At 39.0% G+C, this 27,847-nt stretch overlaps 2 protein-coding genes across 2 annotated transcripts; both read right to left on the bottom strand.

Annotated features, from left to right (window-relative positions):
* Window positions 1-291: 291 nt before the first annotated feature.
* Window positions 292-7,249, bottom strand: s100v2 (S100 calcium binding protein V2). Its single transcript, XM_022217486.2, has 3 exons — window positions 7,089-7,249; window positions 3,628-3,756; window positions 292-2,405 (listed from the first exon to the last, which is right to left on the bottom strand). Exons 1-3 carry the CDS (start codon window positions 7,095-7,097, stop codon window positions 2,235-2,237), a joined length of 309 nt encoding a protein of 102 aa, XP_022073178.1. The 5' UTR covers window positions 7,098-7,249; the 3' UTR covers window positions 292-2,234.
* An 8,095-nt stretch (window positions 7,250-15,344) lies between these two features.
* On the bottom strand, window positions 15,345-27,760 carry thap7 (THAP domain containing 7). The gene is made up of 5 exons (XM_022217492.2): window positions 26,271-27,760; window positions 22,777-22,856; window positions 18,111-18,248; window positions 17,853-17,960; window positions 15,345-17,406 (listed from the first exon to the last, which is right to left on the bottom strand). Exons 2-5 carry the CDS (start codon window positions 22,854-22,856, stop codon window positions 16,065-16,067), a joined length of 1,668 nt encoding a protein of 555 aa, XP_022073184.1. The 5' UTR covers window positions 26,271-27,760; the 3' UTR covers window positions 15,345-16,064.
* Window positions 27,761-27,847: the final 87 nt, after the last annotated feature.

Below are 27,847 nucleotides of genomic sequence, written 5' to 3'. Positions count from 1 at the left end.
CCGTGCAGAAAGATGAACGCATTTTGGGAAGAGGTCAGAGCTACATGCTACATGCTACATGCAAGAAGATTATTTCAAAAAGAATTTCATTGGATACTTTCAAATTGTATTTGGCCTATTGAAAAAAATGGACAAGTATTGATGAACCTTAGCTTCCTAAACACTAAAAGAGTAATAACTATGTCTCGGAAAAGTGCTTACAGACCAACTGTTACACAACATAACAGATGATGTCAAACCTCCCATTGGAAAAAGTAACATACATACATTAAAAGACAAAGAGAATATGAGGAAGTTTGGGGATTCTTTATTAATTTTGCAAATAAAACACGCAGCTTTTATACAATGTGAATTGGCATCTGTTGGTTGGAGGGAACTGTTTGATGTATTTTGTTTGACTTTTTGTGTTTTATTTCCTTTCTCTTTATGTATATATTGAAAAAAAAAGACAATGTTGAAAAAAATCCTTTAGGTTTGGATAATGCTTATTTCCTATTTAAAAAACAAACAACAGAAAACTAGGAAATTAAATTCAGGTCATTATACTATTCTTTTGTTTTCCACATATGGAAAATGTATCTAATAAGCATTCCATGGACCACAAGATAGGTTAAGATTTTCATAAAAATGACACTTACACGGTGTGAATTATTTTTCCCTATGAAGCAAATGCAATACACATGTAGTATTGGACATCTCTTGATATATTTGTGACTTCATTTTTCTTATGATGTTCCACAGGTCAGAATACAGAGAATAACAAAATATAAATACATGTAAAATGCAGGACTACAAGCAATACTACTATGAGGGACAAAAAGACACAAATTGAGATGGCAAAAACTATTGACATTTAGAAATAATCCAAACCACTAATGTTTTGTAACTGATGCATATTAGCTCAAACTGAGATGGATAGAGAATTGCAGTGATAATTTACCCTGAAGTCAGTTCTGCACAAACCAATAAAGAAATTCTATTTAAATGTTTCAGTGTTTCTAAAGTCAAAAGGAAGTTCTTACTCTATTTTTTATAACAACCTGGTCTAAATTCCATTTGATGACACATACTATTGTACTGAAGCCTTCAGATGGTAGTATGTGGTGATTATGAGTTAGTCTTTTCCATATGCAAAGTTGGCCACACTATATTAACATATAAACTGTATCCCAGGCACTCAGATGGTTAATTATATACCCGTGACCATTACATCCTAAAAGCCTGTTCTTGTTCCATATGCTGTAATTGTCAGTGATGTTGCATCATCTTCCTCTTTAAGGCTATGGTTCCCTTTTGTGGACTTCAACAATTTTGTCTTCAGACTTTTAAGCTATGAAAATGTAAATACCACAGCTATGGGCCATTCATTCTTCTACCACTGTTTAAGTTAACGTGACCCGACTGAAGTCACCACGAATCACAATTAGACACAAAAAAACAAACATGGTGCAAATGCTGGAAAGTGAAAATGTGGTAAATATTGTGACTGTGATAGTGAAAAGCAGCCTTTTGCAACAGTTACTGTCCCCAGATTAGCTTTGGTTCTGTTGTGATAGAAAGTGGCAAGACAAGATAAATCACTCAAATAGTGGTGATACCAACTGCATCAGCTGTCACCATGTTAGACAGATACTGTTAGGAGGCTTTGACAAATTGTTGTCCCCCTCCAATGGACATTTTGTGATCTTGCACCCATAGAACGGCCTGTGTATCTTGAACTCAAAAGAAGGGCATCTAACCTTCCAGGGCTAATAAGAATGCCACAGTCAGGTGTACCAGCCTTGCAACACAAACTGAAACCAATATTAGCATGTTCAATATGATAAACCAAATAACTGTTTTCACAATTAACAAATGGCTACTTAGAGATGTTGTTTGGCACTAAGAATGAGGAAGAGATGACTGCTTTATCAAAAACTACATGAAAGCAAAAATTTCCTTTAAAAATATGGCAACCAATAGATTTATACAATTTGAGAATTTACAAAATTGCAATTTCTTAGCCTGACGTTGAACTGGTACGAATGATAATTGACAATATAAAGACAGAAGAGATCAGAGCATTTTAAAACTGTAATGTTTCAGGCTGGAAACGGCTTTCTGTGCCAAATAAGACATTGTACTTTTGTATTCTGACTCATAATGAAGACAATGATATGCGTATTGTTGCTCTGTTTAGTCAAAGTGCAGAGTGGAAACTCGGAGCTCGATGTGTTGGGCTGAGAGTCCGCTCTTCACAGTAGGATGCAGCTGCAGGAGGTGCCCTTCTGGCCGCTGAGGAGGCCATGCTGCGTGGTGGCTACTGTCTGGATTAAGTTCCAGAAATGCTTGAAAGAGATGCCCTCGCCATCACCGACACCCATCTTCCGCAGGATCTCACCCAGTCCCTGATCTGTGCCAATACCCTGTTGGAACACACCAAAACAGTTTGGGGGAAATGATTCACAGTGAAAGCATTAAAGGCAAGATTCACTAACCAAGCCTTTACTGCCGATAACTAAATAGTTCAGTGAATTAATATATTCTACAAAGGCAGAACAGACATTTAGAACAAATAAGTCCGATTAGACAACAAACAGCAGCACACCAGACCAATCCCTGGCTGGCGCTATATACTCAAAATATTTTACTTCCTATATTTTTAATATGTCATCAGCCTAATCTCAAATCTTCTCCGTGCACAAGTCTAGAACTGCAAACAGCTGACCTTTTAAAAAAAATTGAAATAGTAAATGTAGAATAAAATAGTCACAATATTTAGCTCAGATTTGCTATAAAATTAACAGTGTAGACAATCATTTGTTTATTCTTCTGCACCCATGTTCCCTTAGCCCAAAGTAACGTGGTGAAATGTCTTGTTTTCAAGGACACAAAATCAAGAAAAGCAGCCATTCCAAACTGTGGGGAACATTGGCAATTGTGTTTAGCACTTTTATTTCGCTGTAATATTGGTCTGCTTCTCTCTGAACATCTTAAAATGTTGGAATTCAATGGCAGGTGTAAGGACAGTTGGAAAAATCTTGCATAGGATGTGTTGCTAAAGAGGCATGTCTTGTCTAGACTTGACAGCAACTCAGGACTGTAGACGGTACTCCCAAAAAACTGAATTAGGACTTTTCCTGGGTTAAATGTGGACTACTTAGTCTCCAAAGCAATATCAGTCTTCAAAAGAAAAACTTTATTTGAATAAAAAAGCATTTTTTGAAGGTCATAAAGACTCATCCTTAAGCTTGAAATGTGCCTCTAAAAAGTCTGCATCTTGCTATTTGTAAAGGTGCAGCAGCTGCAGTTGTCTTGGATTCACTGCAGTTACAACAGGAAGTCTATGGTGACTGTGATCCCATCTGACTGATTTTCAATGTTATACTCCCTCAATGAATACGTATCTTGATTGTTACTTTAAATAAAGTTCAACACTTGATTTTTCTACATGGCCCAGTTCTTACGTGTGCCTCAGTTCTTACAGTGTGACGTTGCTGGTGTGTGATTACGACTGTGTGAATGAACATGTTCCTGGCTGCCCTTGTGTGAACTGAATAAGCTGAGGAGTGCTGCCACACCCAGCTGCTACAGTTAACAGCAGATCTGGCTGGGTGAGAGGCACAGATAAACTGACAGCAGTTTTACCTTTACAAGATTAGGCATCTGGGACAAAAGACCTTTGAATTCATCAGTTTTCAGCGTCGGACCATTGTCAGCTGAAGCAGAGTGGAACTGGGTGACCAGTGTGTTGATGGCCTTCTCCAAGTCTGAATACTGGGGAAGAAAGAAGAAGAAAGAGAGGAGAAAAAGGATTGTTAGAGGCTCTGCATCGACACAACAGCAGCAGAGGATATATAAAACTCACTACACATGTCCAATTAAGTCATGCTACACACATTATTGATAAAGTCAGCCACACCGACCTGAACAGATCTCTAAACTCACTTATAAAAGAACAGATCACAGGATGTGAATTAGATTTGAGGTTTTTCTAATGACCTTCATGCCAGTCTTTACTGATGGTTATTCATCAGTATATCAAAGTGAACCAGACAAACTGATACTGCCCCATAATATTACTTATCAGGGATATTCTAATACTGCCTATGGCATGTCATTGTATCTCCCTCTTTAAAACCTGCATGTCACTGAAGATGGGCAGGACTGCTTTAGAGTTTCATGGACTTTGAAAGCAAAAAAAAAAGAAAGTACATTGCCAAGACAGTACAATATGGCACGAATTTACAAATACTTCTAGGTAAAATAAACAACACAACTAAAGTCAGACATTGGAGTCTTGGCTAAACCTGTGAATTCAAATAAGATTGGCAATGCAGAGGAATATCAGTACAGAGAGCAGTAGGTCATAATCTGAATTATATCATTTTCAGAGCTTCATATGTGCTGAACCATCATAATACGTTGTTGCAACGTCAGCGAGTGGATAAGAGGAAGCCTCCAGTTTTACTTGTGCCATTTATAATTTTAGAGCACTTAAAAAATTTGGAGAAGATGAAGCTAATATGAAGCAGCTTTTGAAGTCCTGCGCGAGCTCTCACATCCATACTCCGTCCCTCTGTGGGCCCTCCAGACTGGCAGCACTTCACAGACACACTGAAGTTTATACAGTTGCAGACCAGTTAAAGAAAAAGATCCAAAAACATGAGGCAACTTGTCAAAATCTGGAGCACCAAAGATGAGTCTGCTTTTTTCATTTGGCTCCCCTGAATAGAATATTTCACCTTCAAGTATATGCACTTCACTATTTCTCTATTTTTCTAAACCTGCAATACACTTTCAATATGTTAGTCATGTTTTAGATTCACATTTACAAATCAGTCTACAGTAAGATCCCCTCCGGGGGTTAATATAAGCATGTTTAAGAATCCAGGTGGACAAGCCATAAGGCTTAGAAAATGGAATTTAGAAGCCATACAATTGTATTTCTACTGGACAAACACTTTCTGCCAAGACAGCAGACCTTGTCTACAATATAGCTTTACATCCGTTTTTCTTTTGCACTGCCTTGTTGTGTTTCTTTTACTGTTGTCTGTTTCTATTATTTAATGCTACAGTTTTAAATGCACTTCAAAACTTTAAAACCATATTCACTGGTTCGATAATGCTAGGATAATCAGAGGACCGAGGACATGTCACTCTTTGTTTTGTAGCTATGGCTGCGAGGAACAACATCAGCCACTGAATCATAGAGGGTTGTTTGTGACGAAAGTTACATGAATAATTGTCATCTCATTGCAAAGCCTTTCTGGTAATTAGGAAATAATATGCATGCCTGGTTAGGTTTAACACAGTAATACATAAATATGAAGTATCAAATTTAGATTTATGCCAATTTCTTCTGGTTGGAAATGGCACAAACAAGCGATAAAAGATGGTAAGAACCTGTATTAGGAATATTAATGATAACTGTACTAGTGACATACCATCCAAGAGCAGTTGTACTACCACTGTAAAAGTTAGCATAAACTAGGAATATCATACCATCATCCACAACCTCTAAACACCAGTCATCAGCACCTTAGAAAGTTGGTACACTTAACATATTGAGAAATGTAGATTATTTTAGTGTAAGGCTGGTTCCTTGGCCACCAGACGAACCTGCCCTAATCCTGCAACAGTAATTTGATGTATGCGAGCCAACAGCTTTGTCAAAACCACACCCTTTCTGACTGATGTACCACAAGCCACTGCAGGCCCTCTAATCTCTCCCACGGAGAGTACCAAATCCTGGCTTTAGACAGGGCAGTGTGTGTTGCTGTAGAACGTTACAACATCTAGTAATTCTCACTCAAGTTTTACAGAGAGTTATGTTAGCCAAGAGATACAGAAGTGTCATCAGACAGGTTTTGGATTAATGACTGTTATGTCTATGTATGTAGTTATATTACCAGTTTAGAAAACAGTCACCTATTTGAACTTTATGGAAAATACATTAGTGCATTTGACTTTCCTTCAATAGTTAAGATACTCCCCTTCCTTTGTTATCCAGGTTAGAGATGACCTAATCCTCTACAGTACTGTGTTTCAAAAAGCTGAACCATATGTTTAGAGACAGTGCAGGGATGTGGCTTGTTGAGGAGCTTTATAATTATATTTGAAAATGTATCTTAAACTGAAAATAGGGGAACAGCAGTAGATGCTGAAAGACCACCCATGGTGCCCCCATCCAACCTTCAGATTCTCAGCTTGACAGGCTGAAGGTTGGAAGAACATAGACTGCTGTTCAAAAGTTTGGGGTCACTAGGAAATGTCCTTATTTTTGAAAGAAAAGTGTGTTTTTTTTCTCAATAAGGATAACATTAAATTAATCAGAAGTACTAGCTGGAAACAGCTGCTTTTTAATGGAATATTTTCATAGGGGTACAGGGCCCATTTCCAGCAACCATCACTCCTGTATTTTAATGTTACATTGTGTTAGCTAATGGTGTTGAAAGGCTAATTGATGATTAGAAAACCCTTGTGCAATTACGTTAGCACATGAATAAAAGTGTGAGTTCTCATGGAAAACATGGAATTGTCTGGGTGATCCCAAACTTTTGAACGGCGCCGTGTATGTCACAGATAGAAAGGTCCTAAAATAAAGAGGAAGTCAAGCTATAATGCACAATCCTGTTCTACACAGAGAACACGGACAGGTAGATGGTGGATTCGGGTACTGTATATGTCAAATCTACACAAATGCTCTCCTTAAAGTGTCTAGTCTGCCTGGAAGTTGGGACATTGCGCTGATCAGCGGATGAGGAGCTGCTGTGAGGAACGGTAGTCTGACTGTCAGGGAGGGGCCGCTGGCTGCACACGCCTGGAAAGTTTCTGTTTCAAAAGCTCGACTCTGTAAAACAAGCGTCTCTACTCGGCCTGAGTTTGTTAGCGTGGCATGTCGTTAAATACGGGGTTTTTTTCAGGCTAACGAAAACTGGCTCATTTCATGTGTACATGTTCTATTTCGCGGTGAACAAGCTCGACAGCGAACGACTTCTTGACTTCTCCTAATCAAAGCAGCGAGGCTTCAAACGGCCGAGTTAAAAACATGTCAGCTCTCAGCTCGACTTTTCCGCAGATAAAAGAACAGTTTTGTCATTTCTTACCTGAGGCATGTCGGCTGTAGCAGGTTAACGTGTCTTCCTTTTGTGTCTCGCTGCTGTTGTGTGTCAGTGGAGCATTACTTGTGTCACCAGCTGGCAGCATTCCTGGATCCTCCCTCAGCATGAGAGAAAAGCCAGGAAGAAGAATATGCAAACGACCACAATGTAGCACATCCAGCCAGCATGAGGCTATAGCTGACTCATGCTTTAGCAAATAATGTGCACCATATAGCGCTGTTTTTGTATCAGTTAATCTGCTTGGACATTCTTGTGAAGAGTTGCTTCCATCCAACACATCTCATTGCACATCTGGAAACCTTTACTAAAGTTGGACAGAACTCTTTTACGCAATAACTGCCTGCAAGTTTAGGCTGGTAATGTGCTTTTGTCCCACAGTCACTTTAACCTTTTCACAACCAGCTGCTCCTTGACCTGCGCTTCTGATACAGCAACTTTTATTGAATTCTGTCCAGTCTTTAGGATGACCTTAAATCATGTTCTTGGAAAAGCTGTTAAATAAAAAAAAAAAAGGAAAAAGAAGGAGGAGGGACAAACATGGGGGGAAGGAAACAGGCAAAACCACATTCTTTCTCACCAGTTTTCAGACTAATTCCAGACAGTCTACGGGTTGGGCAAGTCGCTGAAGTTACTCAAACTTAAATATAAAGGTGAAGAAAATCAACTCAAAAGAGCAGAACTGTGGCAGACAGTAGACCAGGCTGGGATTTGTACCTGTGGAGAGCAGCGAGGCGAGCAGTGTAACGCAATGTACGACTGAAGTGGTTGTGTGGTGTGACTCAGTCCCACATGTCTTTCTCATTCCTGAATATCTGACTGGGAAGAGTTAATGCCACACCCAGTCAAAAACGCCACAGTGAATTGTTTCAGCATGACACCATCAACCTTTCTCAGTGTTAATGTACTAAGCTGCTCCCACATTTTTTGCTTTTTTTTATACCGTAAAAGGAGTTTAAGCTAATGCTTTCCTAACTAAATGCTAACCATTATGGAGAAAAACTTGCTAAACGAGGAGTTTAAGGCTCTGAAATATCCACAAAGCATCACATGTGCATCTAGACAGAGAGGGATCCAAGAGGTGGCCAAGACCATCACACACTCAAGTCTGATCCCACATAATCAGTAGTGAAGCTGATAAATGGCTACATACTCAGAGAACTAGTTTCACTTAGGCAGACCATTCTGTGATGTGTAGAATGATCTGGATATATCTTATTTCTCCGCCAAGGAATGCAGCAGAGTTATATGATGATCGACGCTGGTCTGTCTGTCTGCCTGTTCACACCATTACTCAAAAACGGACTGATGGATTTGGATGAAGTTTTCAGGGAAGGTCAGAAATGACACAAGGATCAAGTGATTAGATTTTAGCAGTGATGCCGCTTATAGTCTCTATCTCTGGAACTCTGGATTTGTTAAAGATTTCTGTATCATTTTGAGATAGCAGCATGGCGTCACTTTAGCTATGGCAACAAGTGAACACTTCTTCAGCTGCCTGCTGACGATCACATGATTGCGATCCTTCTACAAATCCACCACTGTGGATTTATCGGAACTTACCCGTTGGAAATCATACAAGGAACAACTGATTACATTGTGGGGGTGTTTCCAAATCCCATTGATTCCTGCCACTCACTACATATTTAATTTATATGATTTGGTATCTGTACACAACATATACATCCATAACACACGCCTGTCTCTGCCCAAGATCATTTTGTTTGTGGTACATTTATATTAAATGTGCTTGTGGAAAGGTGTGTCACTCCTCCTGAAGGGCTTGGCGAAGGTGCTGCACATTTTGCCGAACAGGACCACTTAAAGGCATTATGGAGGATGTTTTTGTTGTTTAATTTGTCTGATTCACATAAAACGAATATACTGACCTTTAGTGGACTTGTATGTATGGTTTCTAAAAGAATAAAAAACAAAACAAAACTGTGGACATGGCAGGACCTGAAAAACATCAGCCAATCAACGCGCTCAGACCGAGGCGTTTGCTTTGCTCCCTTTCCTGTCAATCAAAAATCTTCCTGCTCAGGCCTAGTTACGTAGATTACGTACACCTTGGACTTACGTGTTTTGTGTATGTGTTGCTGTGGTATAGCTTCGTAGTTAGCTGGCGACTTGTTTTGCTCATCTTTTTTGACATAATGGCGGATAAAGATCCAGGGGGACCCAGCCGTAAAAGAAAGTCTTTTTTGAGGTCAGAGAAAATAAAAGACAACTGGATCGCGAGAATCCAAAAACAAAAGTGATTATTGGCGAGTCATTTGGGCAATGGCGTCAGCTCAAGCAACAAATGGACCTAAAGACAGATGCCTTGGTTGCTAAATTCCTTCTGGACAGGTAAAATGTATTATTGATTATTGATTATACTGCGGCTGTAGGCAACTTCACGAGTCCTACGCAAGTTTCTGGAGGGGGGCGTTTCTTTGTAAATGTTAAGAAGGGGGAGGTTAGAGGGGGGTGAGGGAGAGGTTGTATGTGCGCATGCTACGTTCAAAGTCATAGGAAATTAAATCTCCTCTAATGCCTTTAACATCACATTCATACACATCCTGTCCATGCGGTCACTGTCCAAAGGAGTGTCTGTATCCTGGTCATGTGATTGTGATCAATGCCCTTTAAAGTCACACTAGGGTGTGGTCATAAGCTGAACATCCATCCATCCATTATCTACACACCGCATAATCCTCATTAGGGTCGTGGGGCACCATGGACAGGTCACCAGTCTATCACAGGGCTACATATAGAGACAATCACACTCATATTCATACCTACGGACAATTTAGAGTTACCAGAATCTGTCATCTTGTTGGTCATGTTTTTATTTTTCAAAGTGTTGGATTCAGGTTTAGTTGTGGACTTAATTGCAGCTCTTGTGCAGATCATTATCTGGATGTTCCAATAATTCTCCTAAAATCCTCTGGCTGATACAAAATGCTGCATTCAGAGTTCTGACAGGAAACATGTTACGCCCTCCACCTCCAGCTCTGCATAGTGCCACTTCTCCTTGGCCCTTCTTCTCTCTTCTTTCCCTTTTTCCTCACATGGGCCAGTAGTATGGGTCTGCAGAAACAGTAGCTGCAATGTTGGTACTGCACCGATAGGACCGCATGTTTAGGACCTTTTTTTCTAGACAGTGCCACCTACTGCAATGGATGATAACTAAAGTGGGGAACTTACAGTTCTAAAAGATGATTTCACTCAAAATATATTTACAATTTAAGAGGTTCATTAAAGGAGTATTCCACAGTATTACTTCATGTCCAAGTACATGTAATTTTAAAGATTTATTCCACCCAAATTGTGCACTTCAACTCATAACTTTAGATTTGAAAGGTTTCTTCCACCCAAAACACTGCTTAATAATAAATATTTGGCTAAGACTTGCATTTGGACAAATTGTGTTATTAGCATACTTATGTCATCGTCAGGTGTTATGGCCTTTGTGGTCTCAGGACAGTTTGAAAGGTTGGAAAGAGACGAAACGCAAGGACGACTCAGGAGGCAGATATTTATTTATTTATTATATAGAATAATATTCAATAAAAGCAACGACACACACACACACACACACACACACACACACACACACACACACACACACACACACACACATGTTTGTTTTTCTATACCGGTGGGGACTTACCATTGACTCCCATTCATATCTAACTCCTAACCCTTACCCTAACCCTAACCTTAACCATCACCAAATCAATGCCTAACCCTAAACAAACGTTTTTGCACTTTTACATTTTTTATTAACAACAATATGGCCAAGAAAACGGTGTTGCCACCCGTGGGGACCTCATTTTAGGTCCCCACCATAAGACAAGTCCACCTTTATAGCAAATAGTCAGGTCAAAGTCCCCACCGGTATAGCAGAAACAAGTACACACACACACACACACACACACACACACACACACATACACACATGTTTGTACTTCTATCTTAGTGAGGACATCCATAGGCGTAATGCATTTCCTAGAGCCTTATCCTAACCTTAACCATCACAACTGATCGCCTAACCCTAATCCTTACCCTAACCCTAACCAAACCTCAATTCATACCTGTTCTCTAAAAACAAGTCTTCACCCTCAAACATGGCTGTTTCAAAGTGAGGACCGGCCAAAATGTCCTCACTTTGTAAAAATGTCCTCACTTTGATAGTTAAATGCAGAAAATGGTACTCACCATGTAGCAAGTACAAGAACACACACACACACACACACACTCACTCTTTTGCTTTGGCAAAATATATTCTATTTTTAACAGTTTTAACAAAGTTGAGCAAAAGAACAGACAGTGGTAGTTTTGGTAGCATGTGATGCATCTGTTCAATATGGGAAAGGATCTTCTTTGTTGAATTATATGCACCTTAAAAAAAGAGAGGAGCGTTGGTCAAATTTGGCCTTTTTTAGATAAGTTTGCAAACCTAAATAAACATAAATTAGACCTACAGCTGCCATCAAAGTCAGCTATGTAATTTAAGTTCATTTAATTATTTTTGAGTTGATAACAGGAATAATTTCATAAACAAATTGATATTTTTGTTGTTTTATATGAATAAGCTTAAGAGACTGAGAAACACACAATGGTGAATGTTGTTTAAAAGTGAACATTTTTGTGGAGCAAGTGTTGTTACCTTGTTGGGGTCAGGTAATTTATTTTATAAGCACTATTGCAAACAGTGTACCTGCTAATGCTATGAGCACATGAGAGGACTGAAGAGGAGTGCAATGTCCTGTGGATGTTTTCTCCCCCAAAGATTATGCAGCCAGTGAGGTATGCAACTTACCTTTTCTTACATTGTGCTGTTGTTTGTGTTTACTGTGTGTTCCAGATAATTATGCAAATGTGATTTTTCGTTATTGTGAAGATGCTTTTTGCTTAATTTTACTAAATCTGCTTTTTTTTTTTTTACTATTGCAAAGGCCTATTGTGAGCATTATTTGGTAGTTTTGGAATATTTTTAGTATTTAGAGGTGTAATAATCCAATTTTCTAGAATATGACTGTTCCAGATAATTATGCAAGTCAAATAAAAAATAGACAAAGTTCAGTTTTAAAAGTAAACAACACACTTATTTTATACTAACAAGTATATAACATGATAATCTTTATTTTTAAAACAATATTCAACAATGGTATAATAAAAAATAACAATTTTAAACAATATTTAATTGAAAATGTGTTTATCACATGTTGATATAACCGCCTTTCTTCTGCAATACTTTAACCAGTCTAGAATCAACTGAACATGTGAGCTTTTTGATGGTTTTAGAGTCAATGTTCTTGCTTGTGGTCAATATTGCTCTCCAAAGACTGTCCTTAGAAGAAAACTGGCGGCCATTGGCGTACAACTCCTGTTTGAGAATTGCCCAAAGATTCTCTATTGGGTTTAGATCTGTTGAAGCAGGGGGCCATGTCATCAGGCGTTTGTCCTTGAAATTCTTCTTGGCCAGCCACTCTTTTGTGTACTTGGAGGCATGACTTCCAAGTTCATTTTTACTCCTTCTTCTAGAGAAGAGTAAAAATGAACTCGGAAAATTACACCAAGTTCTTGGGACAAAATTTTATACCATGGTACAAATCAAAGCCTGCTAGTTACAAGAAGAGGATCATCTTCATGCAGGACAATGCGCCAAGTCATGCCTCCATGGACATACTAAATTTCTCAACATTACCATACTATGTCATAATGAAAACCCGTATTGTGGAGGAAAATGTAGTTTCACTGTGTAGCCATTCTCACAGCAGATATTTAGACTCATCACAGGTGAAATAACTGATGACTCTGGTCCATAAAGGTTGTTAGTAAACTATGATGGCAGCATTCTGTCTGATGTGGTGGTTGGCGGCACAGGACCTCCACAGGGAACTGTACTGTCTCCTTTTCTATTCACCGTATACACCTCTGACTTTCAGTACAAGTCCAGGTCATGCCACTTGCAGATGGTCTCTGATGACTCAGCAGTTGTAAGGTGTGTAAGAGATGGACAGGAGGAGCAGTACAGGGCTCTGGTGGGTGATTTTGTAGAGTGGTCCAGTAGGAATCATCTGCATCTCTAGACCAGGGAGGACCAACACTGACGCTGTGTACAAGAAGGGGATGAATTGCTTCTATTTTCTGAGGAAGCTGAGGTCCTTTAACGTGTGCAGCAGAATGTTGGAGGTCTGTTTATCAGTCCGCTGTGGCCAGGGCCCTGTACTTTGCAGTGGTCTGCTGGGGGAGGAGCACTGCAACTGGCGACAAGAACAAACCAAATAAACTGATCAGGAAAGCTGGCTCTGTGGTTGGATGAAAAGTGGACTGTGTTGAAGCTGTGGTGGAAAGGAGGACTTTAAATAAACTGTTGTCCATCCAGCACTTTCGCCTTGCAGCAAGAAGATCCCCGGTTCAAATCCCGGGCTGGGCCTGGGATCTTTCTGCATGGAGTTTGCATGTTCTCCCTGTGAATGCATGAGTTTTCTCCGGCTACTCCGGCTTCCTCCCACAGTCCAAAAATATGCTGAGGTTAACTGGCTACTCTAAGTTGTCCGTAGGTGTGAATGTGAGTGTGCTTGTTTGTCTGTATATGTAGTCCTGCGACAGACTGGCGACCTGTCCAGGGTGTCCTCTGCCTTCGCCCGAGTCAGCTGAGATAGGCACCCCGCGACCTTCGTGAGGATAAAGCGGTGTATAGAGAATGGATGGATGTTGTCCATCCTGGATAACTCTGACCACCTGCTTCACCCCCTGCTGGATAGGCAGAGGACCAGCTTTTCCAACAGGCTGATCCAGCTCTGCTGCCACAAGGACAGATACAGGAAATCTTAACTGCCACAAGTAAGAACTCATCAACCCTGGCTGGAAGAGAGCTCTCAGTCCTCTATGCCTTGTAGCATCTTTTCCCAGTTTGTAATTTGAAACTGCACTTTTTTAATACTCTTAAACTCTTGGACACTCTTTGCCTTATAAAACACTTTAACATTTTTACATCCTTTACATAGGACATGCTGCTGTTTATGTTAGTCATTGTTCATTTTTGTTTATTGCACATTACACTACTGTAGCAAACAAACTTCTCCAATCTCATTGTACACTGTATAATGACAATAAAGCACATTCATTCATTCAAATTTAGACTGTATAATAAATATCTTTATTATGGACTTATAATATATACAAAATATAGACTTTATTATAGAATGTATAATAAAGATATTTATTATACAGTCTATGGTCACGACAGACTTTCTCCAGCAGCCTTCAGTCTGTGTGGGAACTTACAGAAACAAATACATTTCTTAAAATGTTGTCCATCAATTACGTGAGTTCGTACACAGTATTCAATGAATTGAAACCACGACAAGGCAGTCTGAAAACTGCTGTAAATCAGCACCACATCAGATTATAAATCAGGAGACCAAACCTGTCCCTGTCACAATATGTAAATCAAGAGAAAATACCAACAAAAAAGGCAATAGTAAAGTAAAATAGTACACAGGACAACAGATTTTGGTAATGAACTGTCAGATATTCAGACTGTCATGTGGTATTTTAACAATGTTGCTAAATACTTAAAGAATAAATGAGCCGAGTGTTAACATACTTGAACTCCACATTGTCTGTAGTTTATGATGTGATTTAATGTGTCCACCATTTCCAGCAGCTAAACATCACAGAAATGTAGAATAAATCTTCAAAATCATCAGAAATTACATTTAATTTTCTGTAAATCGACTAGAATGAAAAGTTTCTCTAAAAACTTCAATGAAATTAAGTGAACCTTAAGTTGTGGCTAATACCCTGATGTCTGTTTAAAAACGTCGCATTAAATAAAATAATCTGGGAATGTCAAATCAGACATTACTGTGTGAAATTCTAAAATGATAATTAGTGGCCAAACTGTCTGTATACTGCAGTTGAATATGATGTTAATTAAAGACAGAAGATGGACTGTTGTTGTGTAGTTTGGCCACTAGAGGTCATGGAAATATAGCCAACTGGCACTTTAAGCACTCTCCGGCATACACTGCACTAAATGTATAATATTCATGCAGAAAGCACAAAACATGTATGCAGGAATTCCTTAACGCATCCACAGAAACATATATTTACCCTTTGTGTGTCTTGAGTCATACATGCTCAGTAACAGCCCTGCCCACTTATCACACATCGTATGCTAACATTTATTCATACCTCATTACATCTGCAGGTGCTTCATATAAAACTAATAACACACAAAAGTGGCAATGAGATCAATTCTTTATTCAGTGTGTACTGGACATTAGAGCTATATCAGTACAGAAAACTGTCCCTGTCTGCCATTATCAAATCAGGTTTGTTCACTTGATAAATGAATGGTTTATTAACACTACAAATAATGGACAGTATGCAGATATGACTTTACATAGAAATGTCCTGTTACTGATACCAGTTGTATCTGTGATCATTTTTATTCTTTAAATGTTAAAGGTTTATTCTGGTGTGTATTTTTTTTCTTTTAAAATGCCAGAAAGTCTCATTAATAGACTAAAATCCACAATGCACACTGATTTCCTTGCCTGTTCTGATTCTGAACTCCAAACCCACTGGACCCTACGTAAATCTATTCCAACACATCAGAAATAGATTGCATCATTTAAAATGGCTCAGTGTTTCCCTAAAACAGCAGGTCACTGCCATTTTTGATGAATAAACAGAAATGAACAGTGCATTTGTTAGGAACTATTTTCAGCAGCAGACTGATCCAAATTTGGTGTTCTAGAGGGTATTTCGGGAGAAGAACGGTGCAAGTGGGATTCAGTTCAAATAAAATACATTGTGTGAGCTCATGGTATTAAAGGAAGATTTTATCTGTGTTTCAGATGTGGCTCTCTAATAGTTCTTTGGACAATGATGTAGCAGTATTAGGTCTACACTACATACAGAATAGTCCACTCAGTTATTAAATCTACGGTCAGGAAATCAGTTTCTGAACTCTGTGCTCAGCTGAAGATGAAATCCCTCTAGGTGTTCTTTAAGTTTTATCCTGACATCTTCTTTCATTTCCACTGATGTACTGTTGATAACAGAATATTGGTCACTGTGTTCATCATCACATGTTATTTCATCTCCAGACTGACCCACTCCCGGCACCAGTCTTGCTTGTGCTTTATCAGCAAACCCCTCCATCTTCAAAAAGCTTTGTGATCCATCTTCTGTAAGGAGAGGCACCAGAATGACCTGTCCTTCAGCACTGTCCTGTATCCAAAATACCTGCTGCTGCTGCAGGTCCAGCTGATGCTCCAGACCCATCCCTTCAGAATCACCTTCACACGTGTCAGAGACTACCAGCTTCTGCTGAGCGCCTACAAAATGCAAACTCTGCTCATGAGTATCAGGTAGAGACATCCCAGCAGGGATCACATGCTGATGACCTGGATTTTGGGACATGACTTGGGATTCTGTTACAGATGTGTCACTAGTTTCTACATTTTTCCTAGGTTGTGTTTCCAGCCTGACAGTCTGTACATCTTTAGCATTTTGAGCTGAGCTGCAAGCACTACTTTCAACACTTCTCTGACTCTTCATGGAGTCATTATGCTCTGTGGACTGCACATCGTTGAACGTGTTTGAATCTCTACATGCTACCTGGTCGTCAATCTGCATCTCCCCTCTTCCACAGTAAAAGCAGTATGCTTTGTCCACCTCAGACCAGCTGCTTGTATCTGGGAGAAATTGACACCCCAACTCCAGCTGATTCACATACTTGTCGACAAACAACCCTGTATTCTCAGATTCAGCATCAGTCTCACTCTCCTCTTGGTCAGAATGTCTTCTACATTGTATTTTCTCTCTGCCAGATGTCCAGCTTCCCCTGCTTTTCCAACCAGCTCGTGACACAACAAGTGTGTGGTTCAGTCGTTTTTCACGGAGCCGTAGTACAGCGCCCCGTAGACGGTTTTCTCTCCGTCTGGCTGCATTCAGTTGACGTAAGGCCTTTTCCAGGCAGTCAACAGCCTGGTCGTAACGTCTCCTCCACAACAGGGGGCAGAGTTGAGCATAGCTGTGCTCCTTTGACAGATAGAAGCCGGGAGGAGGGGGTAGACGCCTCATGTAATGTGATGGAGAAATCGGACGGGCTTCAGGTGGCAAAGAATTATGTCCTTGCTGTGAGGGCTGCTCCGTCCCTGACTCTTGAGAATGTTCAAGTATGTTTTCGTTCGTCTCTTCGTCTGCTTCTACTGACCTCTGAACTGCAGGTTCTTCTTCAGCTTGGTTGTTCTCCTGCTGAATGCTCTGCTGTTCACCAGAGCAGGAATTCTTCCTAGAGAAAACAAATAAAGCAACAAATTATATTTTCCATTCTTTCTTTTGGCATGGACAAGACACAGATGAGGGGCAAATCAAAGGAAAAATCTACCTTTGCCCATTAACCCTACAACTCTGTGTTATTTCTTCTGTGCTGGTAGTATTATTGGCCCTTGTATCTTGAAGTTTAATTGCACTGCAGTAAAATAATGTAAAAAAAAAAAAAAGAAATTACATTTGGTCTCTTTAAAACCTTTTAATGTAAAAACTGTTTCCACTGCCAGACCTGGGAACTGAACAATAATATCTAAATTGTCCATGAAGCCTAGTCTATGACAGATTGTTTTTGCTATTTGAGTCTATAGATAATGAAACTGTGTGAAATCATGTCAATATCATCTAACAAACCAAGAATCTACTCACAGACAATGACAAATCTGACACTGTATCAGTTCTGCTTACCTGACAGGAATGTCTTGTTTCTGCAGAGCTCCTGCTCTTTTGCATTTGGCTGCTGAGGAGAAATCAAATACTGTAGGGAAGGCATCTTCCTTTAATCTTTTGATCCCACTGCAAATAAAAAAGTCAAAAATATTTTAGGGAATTATCTCAACACTGTCAACTCTAGACACATAGTTTCACCAATAATCGATAACTAAGGATTTAGAATTAAACTATTGATATGTATGATCTCTTTACATCCGGTTAGAGTGCACAGACCTGCATCCAGTCAGTTCAAAGCTCTCAGCTGTGAAGTGCTTGGAACAAAAGTAGACAAAATCCGTCTGAGGATCCCAGGAGTCTGCACGGTGGGAGTTAGTGATCCACAGCTTTCTCCGCGTTGCTCCTTTTGGTAACCTGGCCATCGCATTACATTACATTTTGTTCCATTACTGTTGCCATACCTGTTACTTCATTGCTCAAGTACAAGTTAAATACATACACATTTTTTAAAATTCTGAAAACAACTAAGAACATCCAAGACAATTAAATACATTGCATGTTCCCTGGTTCCAGTGTTGTTGCAGCTTAATAAAGCGGCTTGTCGCTGCAACATTTTTGTCTGTGTTGGATTATGGAGATCTTTTGTATATGAATGCTGCTGCTCAAAGTCTCCAAATGCTTGACACTGTTTACCACGCTTTGTTGAGGTTTATTACAAACTGTAAAATGTCAACTCACCACTGTGAGTTATACTCTCGGGTGGGATGGCCAGCCCTAACCACCAGAAGGAGTCATCATTGGTATATTTTTATATACAAGGCAATACTTGGACTCCTGCCTACCCATTTTTGCTCCTTAACAGCACAGAAAAGTTGTGATCATCACCTGCTCCGCTTACAAGATCATCTGTTACTTTCAGTTCCATATGTTCGTACTGAGCTGGGTAAAAAGGCTTTTCTGCACCTTCTGCCTGGAATATGTTGCAGAAAGACTTCAGATTAACTGAGTTAATCTCATTGAGTGCCTTTAAATCAAAACTGAAAGTTCTTGAAGCCATTTCCACAACTTGTACTTGTTTTTTATAACTTGTTTTGTAAATTTTATTATTGTTGTTCTTTTTATTTATTTTCTCATTCTTTTTTCGTATATTAATCATGTCTTAACTGTGTGATTTTAGAACTGTTTTGTATCTGCTGCTGCCTATCTTGGCCAGGACTCTCTTGGAAAAGAGGTTTTTAATCTCAATGGGATCTTTCCTGGTTAAATAAAGGTTAAATAAAATAAAATATAGAATTCTCATTTCTTCATTTTCTAACAGCCTGGTGTGACATTACAGCAAACATGAGTAAAACTATGGGTACAAAGGTATTGTTATAATTCAGACATTGCTTTTTCAGCTCTAACGTTTTGATATTTTTGCTGACAAACTGCAAAGTGTTGTGAAAAAAACTGTTACTATACATTAAATGAAGCTTTGCTACACTGCAGCTACTCCAGATAAAAGTAGCATGATAACCTAAAGCACACAGCAATAATTTACCAAGTCAGAAAATAGTTCATTTTAGTTTATTCTTTTAGAAAATATTTCATTATATTCATTTATTGCTGACACATTTTGAAAACCGTGGCAATTCCAAGAGGGAATCTGGGGGGTGCCATGGCCATTCCTAAAATGTTGTTGGCCACCTCAGATCTAATAGGTCAAGTTCATTCACTGAAATTCTTATGTCCAGGTATCCGAAAATGTAGTAACAGAATCTGAGTGCAAGTGAAAGCAGCATTAGATTCACAGAGCAGCAGCCAGATGGTTGTGCATCCATGCATACATCAGAGTAGTTTGCATGTCTTTAACTGACATACAACCTCACCTCAGAGGTTGTGTTGTTCTTTTGTCTGTTGTAAATTATTCTACATTCCCTTTCCTTGAAGGCAAATGATGATAATCATAATGCTCATAAATGTAATTAAAAACTGCACTTATGTCAATATACAATTTCACAAAATTGTGTAAGGCAAAACTATGAGGGTATTTGTTCTACCAGGCTGGACACGTAGTTTATCCAATTATGTAATCCCATCTGTAATGTGCAAACCTTGGTACATACACAGAAAATTATTCTTTCCTTGCAAAAGTTAGTCAATGATGCACTGCATTTTCAACCTGACACTAATAGTATGTCCTCTCCATAATGCATAGGCACTGCTAAATGTTTTTTGTGCAATTAGCAGATAGTAGATTGTTCCAGACCAGATGAATTTTTCACCTTTTTGAAATCAGTTTGGACTGCTGTTTAGTTTTAAAAAATCTAGGGTCAGTAAAGTAAATAAAACGACAGTTCTGTTCAAAGTCAAAATCCTTCTGCTTCTAACAGTTATTTATCCATATATTTAGTGGCTCATCAAAAATACAGTCTGAAAGAATGTGCATTGTCATGTAACGTTTGATGGAAAACAAGAAACATCTTTAGATTTACCAGGGCCATTCAGTTTGAGCTAAAGTATTTGCAAATTAATGAGACACAAATAGCTTAAATCTAATTTGTTGCTTCCATCTATTTGTGGAAGTGTTTCCTCTGAGTTTGTTAAACACCTGGAGCATCAGACAGCAACAGGATCCTTATAAGCATCCCCACACACCACAGCGCTAACTGTATTAATAAGTTATAAATGATCCCCAACATAGAGACAGCAACAGTCAGGATTTAACAGCAAATAATATTGAGAATTTTTTCTTGACGTGAGCTGTCATGTACAGAATCACAGTGAATCAGAGTCTAATTATTTGTTAAATCAGTTACTTGGCAGCCGTCCTCGCGCTGAGTCCTAAGCTCTATCACAGCTGTCAGGACATTTTTATTTTACTGTGAGTAATTAATTATCCAATCTGTTCACTGAAGTCAACATATTTTTCTGTCATATCCAGTATTATTATGGAGATTTTTCATTTCAGTCTCAGAGTAGGACATGTGCATTAGTAATAGTTTTGTGAATAATGGTGCCACCAATAACTGAACAGAAACCATGACCTCTTTAATCAGTCAAAATTATTATTAATATATAATTGATATTTATCAATTCAGGGTATTACTGTATTATGGGACTTCATGGATGGAAGAACTTCTCCCCCTCAAATACACCGAATCATCTTTTGTGCTAGCCCAGCTCACTGAATGTAAACCTAGTCCTGCATCAAAAAGCCTGCATCTATTGGATTACTAATCTGACTGTGACTCATCATTCAGCTCTAGCTGATAGCTACAGTACTGTAAAACAGTATTTAATGGTGTCTTCTATTTTTCCATATTTCTCACACTTACATGTTCCGGATCATCAAACCAATATTTAGATTTAATTAAAATTAGACAGAGACAACCCATAAAACACAAAATTCATTTTGTAAATGATGATTTATTGAAAACCTATATCACCTTGTGAAAAAGTAATTGCCCCCCTAAACCTAACAACGGGTTGGTCCCTTGGCAGCAACAACTACAGTTAAACATATGCAATAACGTGATCAGTCTTCATTCCTTATATTGCCATGGAGAAATTTTGGCCCACTATTCTCGACAGAACAGTTTTAATTCAGTCACATTAGATGGTGTGAGAGCATGAACTGTCCTTTTAAAGTCCTGCCACAGCATCACAATGGGATTCAAGTCTGCACTTTGACTAGGCCACTCCAAATGCTTGATTTTGTTCTTTTTGAGCCACTCACAGATGGACCTCTTTGTGTTCTCTGGGTAATTGTCATGCTGCCTAACCCATTAGTGTTGACCTTTAGGTCATGAACTGATGGTGGATATTCTCCAGGAGGATTTTCTGGTTGCGAACAGAATTCATGGCTCCATCAATTATGACAAGTCGTCCAAGTCCTCAAACCATCATACTACCATTACGTTCCACTGTTGGTATCACGTTCTTCTTGTGGAATGCAATATTAACTTTACACCAGATGGAATGGACACGTCTCTTTCAAGAAAGTTCCACCTTTGACTTATGAGTCCACAGGATGTTATCTCAAAAGTCTTAAGGGTCATCTAGATATGTCATGAGTGGTTTGCACCTGGCAACTCTCCATGGGTGCCAATTTCTTCCAGTGTCTTCCATATTGTGAAATCATGTAGATGGGCCTGAACTAAGGCCTGTGAATCCTGTAGTACTTTTGCAGTATGTTCGTCTGGGTTCTTTATATGATATGCTGATGCGCTCTCTGAGAAACTCTGGTAGGCACTCCTTGGAAGGTTCCCCGCTGTTCCATGTTTCTCCATTTGAGGATAATGTCTCTAACTGTGGCTCTCTGGAGTCCCAGAACCTTAGCCATGGCTTTGGAACTCTTTCCAGACTGAAAAATGTTAATGACTTTGTTTCACATCTGTTCTTGGATCTCTTTAGTCTACTTCACAATGCCAGACAGGTTCTATGTAGTGATGCTTAGATTCAACAAGCCTGGCAGTAATCATATGTGTATCTGGCAAAACTGAACCCAAATGCTAAATTAATTGGGTCACTTGGTAGATTGGTAACTAAGGGGGCAATTACTTGTTCACATGGAGCAAGGTGGGGCTGGACAACATTTTTTCCTTCAATAAATAAAATCAACATTTAAGAAAGGCACTTTGAGTTTCTTCTGTTATGTTGGTCTTATATTAAAGTTAGTTTGATGAACTGAAACATTTACGCGTGGCAAAGAAGAAAAAGAAGAAATAGACATTTGCAGGGAGGCAAATACTTTTGTATAACACTGTACATTTATTGCAAAAGAAGAATGTAATCAGCCAAAATTATGACTATGAAAGAAACATTGCTTTCAAAGTACTGAAATTGTCATGGTTTCCACCCTGTAAATTGTGAATGCAACAGGGATGTCAGAAAAATTATGATGTTTGTAAAATTTAGATGGATATGACAATGACATTCTACAAAACATAAAAATACTCACTTGTGAAAGGTGATACCAGCATTTCGAGTCTCACGGTTGTCCCTAGATTTGCAACCACCTGCTGAACAATGTCTTGGCATCTGAAAGTAACACAATAAAGAGAAAAAGTAGAGAAATGTTAGGTCGTATAAGTCATTAAAGAACGAGGGGAATGGAGCAGTTACCAGGTAGAAAAGTTACAGCAGCAAATGGCAAATGAATAATCTGAAACAGGACACACAGGAATATACAGCCACAACATTTACTACTTGACAGGTACAATCCCCAACCGAAGCATGTTATATCACACTGGTGTCAAAAGGAGGAGCCCAAGTTATAGCAGGACACTATGTACAAGATACACTGACTCCGGCTGGTAGACATTAAGCGTCACAGAGGTCTCTGTCATGGTGCCCATTGCTGGCTAAAGCCCCTCAGTGCCCTCTACTTGCCACCTACAATGCTATAGTACTAAACAGCAAGAGGCTTTGCCTGATGGTGAAAGCAGGTACTACAACTAATGTACAACATGCTCTGATATGCATGTAGAGAACAGGTAGTCAAAGTAAATCCTACCCTCTCGATGCTACATTTCAGACTGTGAAAGGGGCACAATTTGATCAAATTTTGTTTTTTGCTCTGACCTGCTGCACTTTACTGCCATCAGCTGTCATGTTCCAAAGCTTTTTCCAGTGTGCTGTAAAAGTACTTCATAGCCTGCAAAGAGTGTTGACCTCGCTTTGTTCAACATCTTTGGGATGAACTAGAGCACAGGCCATATCTTATCAACTTCAGTATTGGACTTTACTGATGTACTTGTTGCTGAACTGGAGCAAATCCAGAGGAAAGACACCTTGGTCCATAGGCTGTAAAAGGGAAGTGGTATCAGGTGGGAGGTAAGCCACCTTCATATTAGGATGAAAGTCATCCAAATGGGCAGGGTGACCAAGGGCACTGTCCAGCACTAGCAACACTCTAAAGGAAAGCCCCATTTGATGCACAATACCACTTCATTTCTGGCACAAAATGGTTGGTGAACCAGTCCCCAAGTATCTTGTGTCACTCATGCCTTGTTGTTAGACTTCCAGATGACAGGTAGTTGACCCTTTCAAATGCCCTTGAGTGCCTTTGGATTCTTGGTCAGATAGACCAACAAGGGCTTCAGCCTGAAGTCACTCCAAGAAACAAAGTCAGTTTCTCCTTGCTGGCTTCATGGCCTGGTGCTGTCTTCTCTTCCTTGGCAAAGTACATATGGTAGGCACACACTTCCAGAACAAGCCTGTCTCATCCACAATATACACTTGTTAAGCACAGTAACCCCGTCCCTAATTATCTCAATCACTGCCCTAGAAAAATCCCCACTCGCAGCTTCCCCTTGCACCTTAAGGTTATGCAAATCAGCATGAGTCTTAAACTGCAAAAACCAACCTTTACTAGACTCAAACTCTTCACTTTCCCTCCCTTCTCTCTTTTCTCTGTTCAGTAACTAAAACAAACTTTTAGCCTTCTCCTGAATTAACTTAAGGCTCACTGGGACACGGTGTTGCTGTTGGTCTTCCAGACAAAGCACTAATATTCTTTCCATCTCAAAAATGAGACCACCATGCTGCTTTGTAACTACAGCTGATTTATAGGAGCAGATCCTTTCACATGTTCAAGTATATAGTTTTTATCACCAACGATTGTCGACACAGTCATGTGACTTAGGCCAAGCAACCAGACAATGTTTGTAGGTGTTTCACTCTTTTCTAAGCATTTTATTATATCTAATTTCACTTCCATGGTGATGGCTTTTCTTTTCTTTGAAGCACTGCCATTGGAAGAGTCAGACTTACACTTGGGAGCAATAATGAAGGGCAAAACTATAGTGAAAGTAGGACAATTCAGGGTGGCGTACAAGCAGCAAATGTAAACAAAGCTGTCTTCTTCAAAGTATTCGTTCGCTCCACTTGCCAACTAGTTAAATGCAGCGTAATCAGTTCTGACATCACAACAAAACGCTGTAGGACGTCATAAACCGAGTACGTTATCTTTTTGTATATGCAAAAAGACAATTAATTTTTTTTCTCATATGCCCCTGACTGGCACCATAATCTGCATTTTTAAAGCTCTCATTGGTGCCAATAAAGGAAAAAAAAAATCAGCCTCTTGAACAATAAAGGTTGTACAGTCTGTTGAATATCAGAATTGAAAAAAAAAGGCAATTTTTTTTAACCAAATTTGCACCTACAATACTGGTTTGTATTGTTGTACCATTGAAGATCATATGCACATATCAATGAGCCTACAACATTTCAGGAAAATCACTACATTACTTCTCAAGTTATGGCACTTCAAACTTTGCTCCACAGATGGGTGCAAAGAATATAGCGCTAGAATGTACATGACCCCATGCCTCTTAGAAAGTTTAACGCAAAAACTACTGTTACCTATGACCCCAGATTTTTACACATGGTCAATTCAATCAATATTCACCAGCTAATAAAAAGAAAAAAAAGAAAAAAAAGAAGTCAAATTGGAGATGGTCAGGCATGGGGCATTTAGTGGAAAGTGGAATGACCCACTGGGTAGGAAGGAGAATATACCCTGGACAGGTTGCCAGTCGATCACAGGGCTAACACATCGGGCAAAACAGCTGTTACAATTACATCTGTGGCCAGATTCTACAATGCATGCATGTATGTTTTCTATGTACCTGTGTGGAAGGCAACACGTATAATCCACACCAAGAAGTCCCAGCAGAGCATTAGGTTTATACTAGCGAAGCAACAGAGTTTACATTTTACCACTGTTCTGCACATCTACACACTTGACCAAAACATTATAATACCATATTGAGACAGAAAATAAACATTATTACTTAGATGCTGTTATATTTCCCTATTTCCATTACTTTTTCAGGATTACTTTAATAAAGACAGTATCAATGACAATTATATTTATCATGTAAAATAACTAAACAATAATGACAATAAAAGTAAGTCCTACACGAAAAATAGCTTTTATTTGTCACTTCTGCCTCCTTGATTTGGGGCTGTATCTTTATCCACAACTGTTTGGTGCAGCTGTTGAAGAATTAATATACTTGGCTATAAAGTTCAGTAAAAACGTTGACTTTCGACGTGTCCTCGCTTCTCGACAGCATGGCGTATATGGTTAATGTTGAAGAAAATTGTTCGGCAACAAAGTAGGCGTTAACATTTGAGTCTTTACGACAAGCCATAAACATCCTGTTGTAGCTATAGTAGCTGCTTACAGTCACAACGAAGCCCAGTGCCGCCTCGTATGAGCGGACAGTAATTCCATCATTATAGAAAATATTACGGAATAGTGTTTGTTTCATAGACTGTATACGATTTGTTTATGTGAGCATTACTGCAGCTCCTAAAAAGCTGCTAACACACGTCACCGATATGTACCGGAAGTTCAATTCTACAGCTGTAGCAAAGTTCAGTAAACGTAGATGTACATTATTATTTAATATTGTTAATAACAGTAATAAAAACAATTATTACCCCTGCACTGTTGATTCTGACCTCACGAAGATGGCGGATCCCGTCTCGTTCCTCATCCACCTTCTTCCTCCTTTTTAATCATCTTCCGTTTTTTTAAAGCGAACTTTATTTAAAACGTGTACCTAGTGTACCGACTGCCTTTGTTCGTGAATTTTTTTGTCTTTAAAAATGGAAAACAGCTAAATGAATGAAGTCTCCTCAATTATAATGACTTCAAGTTAACTATTGATGGGTTGATGTGCGTGAGTATGTAACTAAATATGAATCATTTCAGAAATGGAGAACATTTTATGTCCAACGCATCAAATTTCAAATAAACCATGTACAAAATACTAAAACATGCAGTTGTGTAAATTCACTTGTCATGACACCAAACGGGAAAAAAACAAAAAACAAGAGAAAACAATGTTTGATAATATTTTTAAAATACCAAATAAGTCTGGAGTTCCCCCTATAATGCCATTTTCTCTTGTCCCACCCCCTGATGACCAAATTGAATCTCAAAACAGTTAAAATTTAAATGTCCTTTTTTGGGATTATTTTTTTCATTGACGTTTCTTGTAATGGTGGGAATATTTTTGAAATCATCAAACATACTTTAAATCATAATTATTATGCATGAACGTGTGTCCCACAACATGCACACAGCTGTTAGCATTTTTGGCTGGTATCGTCAAACAGTTTCCCGAAAGAATGGCTGGAGCAAAGCTATGTCCTCTCTTCTAGTTTTCATATTTTCACAACATTGTCAGCCCACATTTGCATGCCTCACTTTACCTCACACAACCATGTTAATCATATTTTCAGGATAAGACAAATTATTTGTACTTTTCTTTACCGTTTTCCATCAGTAAGTTTGTCCTCTTGGTCAGCAGTAACAGCTAGCTAAATATCTAGCTTCTACTCCTGAGAAAAACTAACATTAGCATGGATTAGCGACCCTGTTACTGTGATTCGAGTGAAATGAAACGTGGAATAAAAATGGTACGATTGATGTGTAAGCTGAGCCAATCAAGCCTTTGATAATAGACTACCTATTGTTGATGAATATGGAGCAGAAAACCGTAAAACAGAAGGTTTATTATTCAGAAATGTTGAAGCCCAAATGTTCTCCAATTCTAGAATGACCCAGATACTGTTGACAGTAATACTAGTTGGGTGGCATCAGTTAACCCACATGATGCAGATACTCCACATATTCCACTGCTTAATCAGTGTGAGCTGTAGAAGACTGTTCATATAGTTACCTCTTTCATTATTGGGACATCCGATAAGAGCCCACATCAATCCAGAGTGCAGGTGTCGGACATTTGGTTTAAACATAGGACAATTGTTGTTGTTTTTTTTAAACAGGACAATGAGACAAGAAAAAAACAGGATCTGTAAGGGCTGTATGACAAAGACCAGAAGGCTGTACCTCGAAGCAAGTTTGACATAGTCATGCTATCTTTCTTTAAGTCGGCTTGACAAAAACTAAAGCCCCTATCAGAGATAACAGAGATCAAGGTGGTTATCAACTTTCTTAACTCCGACTTTCTGCTTCAAACTTTGCACGCATTCACATGAAAGGGGACATT

The sequence above is a fragment of the Acanthochromis polyacanthus genome, chromosome 11, assembly GCF_021347895.1.
Source record: "Acanthochromis polyacanthus isolate Apoly-LR-REF ecotype Palm Island chromosome 11, KAUST_Apoly_ChrSc, whole genome shotgun sequence".
Taxonomy (NCBI): domain Eukaryota; kingdom Metazoa; phylum Chordata; class Actinopteri; family Pomacentridae; genus Acanthochromis; species Acanthochromis polyacanthus.
The sequence above is the reverse complement of the archived record's forward strand: the minus strand, read 5'-3'. Positions and strand labels throughout refer to the sequence as shown.

Bases quoted from the DNA above. Each gene is read 5' to 3' on its own strand.
- s100v2 (XM_022217486.2), bottom strand. The intron at 2,406-3,627 runs GTAAAACTGCTG...GTGTTCCAACAG, and splicing joins AGATGCCTAATCTTGTAAAG to GGTATTGGCACAGATCAGGG.
- thap7 (XM_022217492.2), bottom strand. From the start codon at position 22,856: ATGCCAAGACATTGTTCAGCAGGTGGTTGCAAATCTAGGGACAACCGT. The intron at 17,961-18,110 runs GTCTGTGCACTC...TTTTATTTGCAG, and splicing joins TTTGAACTGACTGGATGCAG to TGGGATCAAAAGATTAAAGG. The intron at 17,407-17,852 runs GTAAGCAGAACT...TGTTTTCTCTAG, and splicing joins AAACAAGACATTCCTGTCAG to GAAGAATTCCTGCTCTGGTG.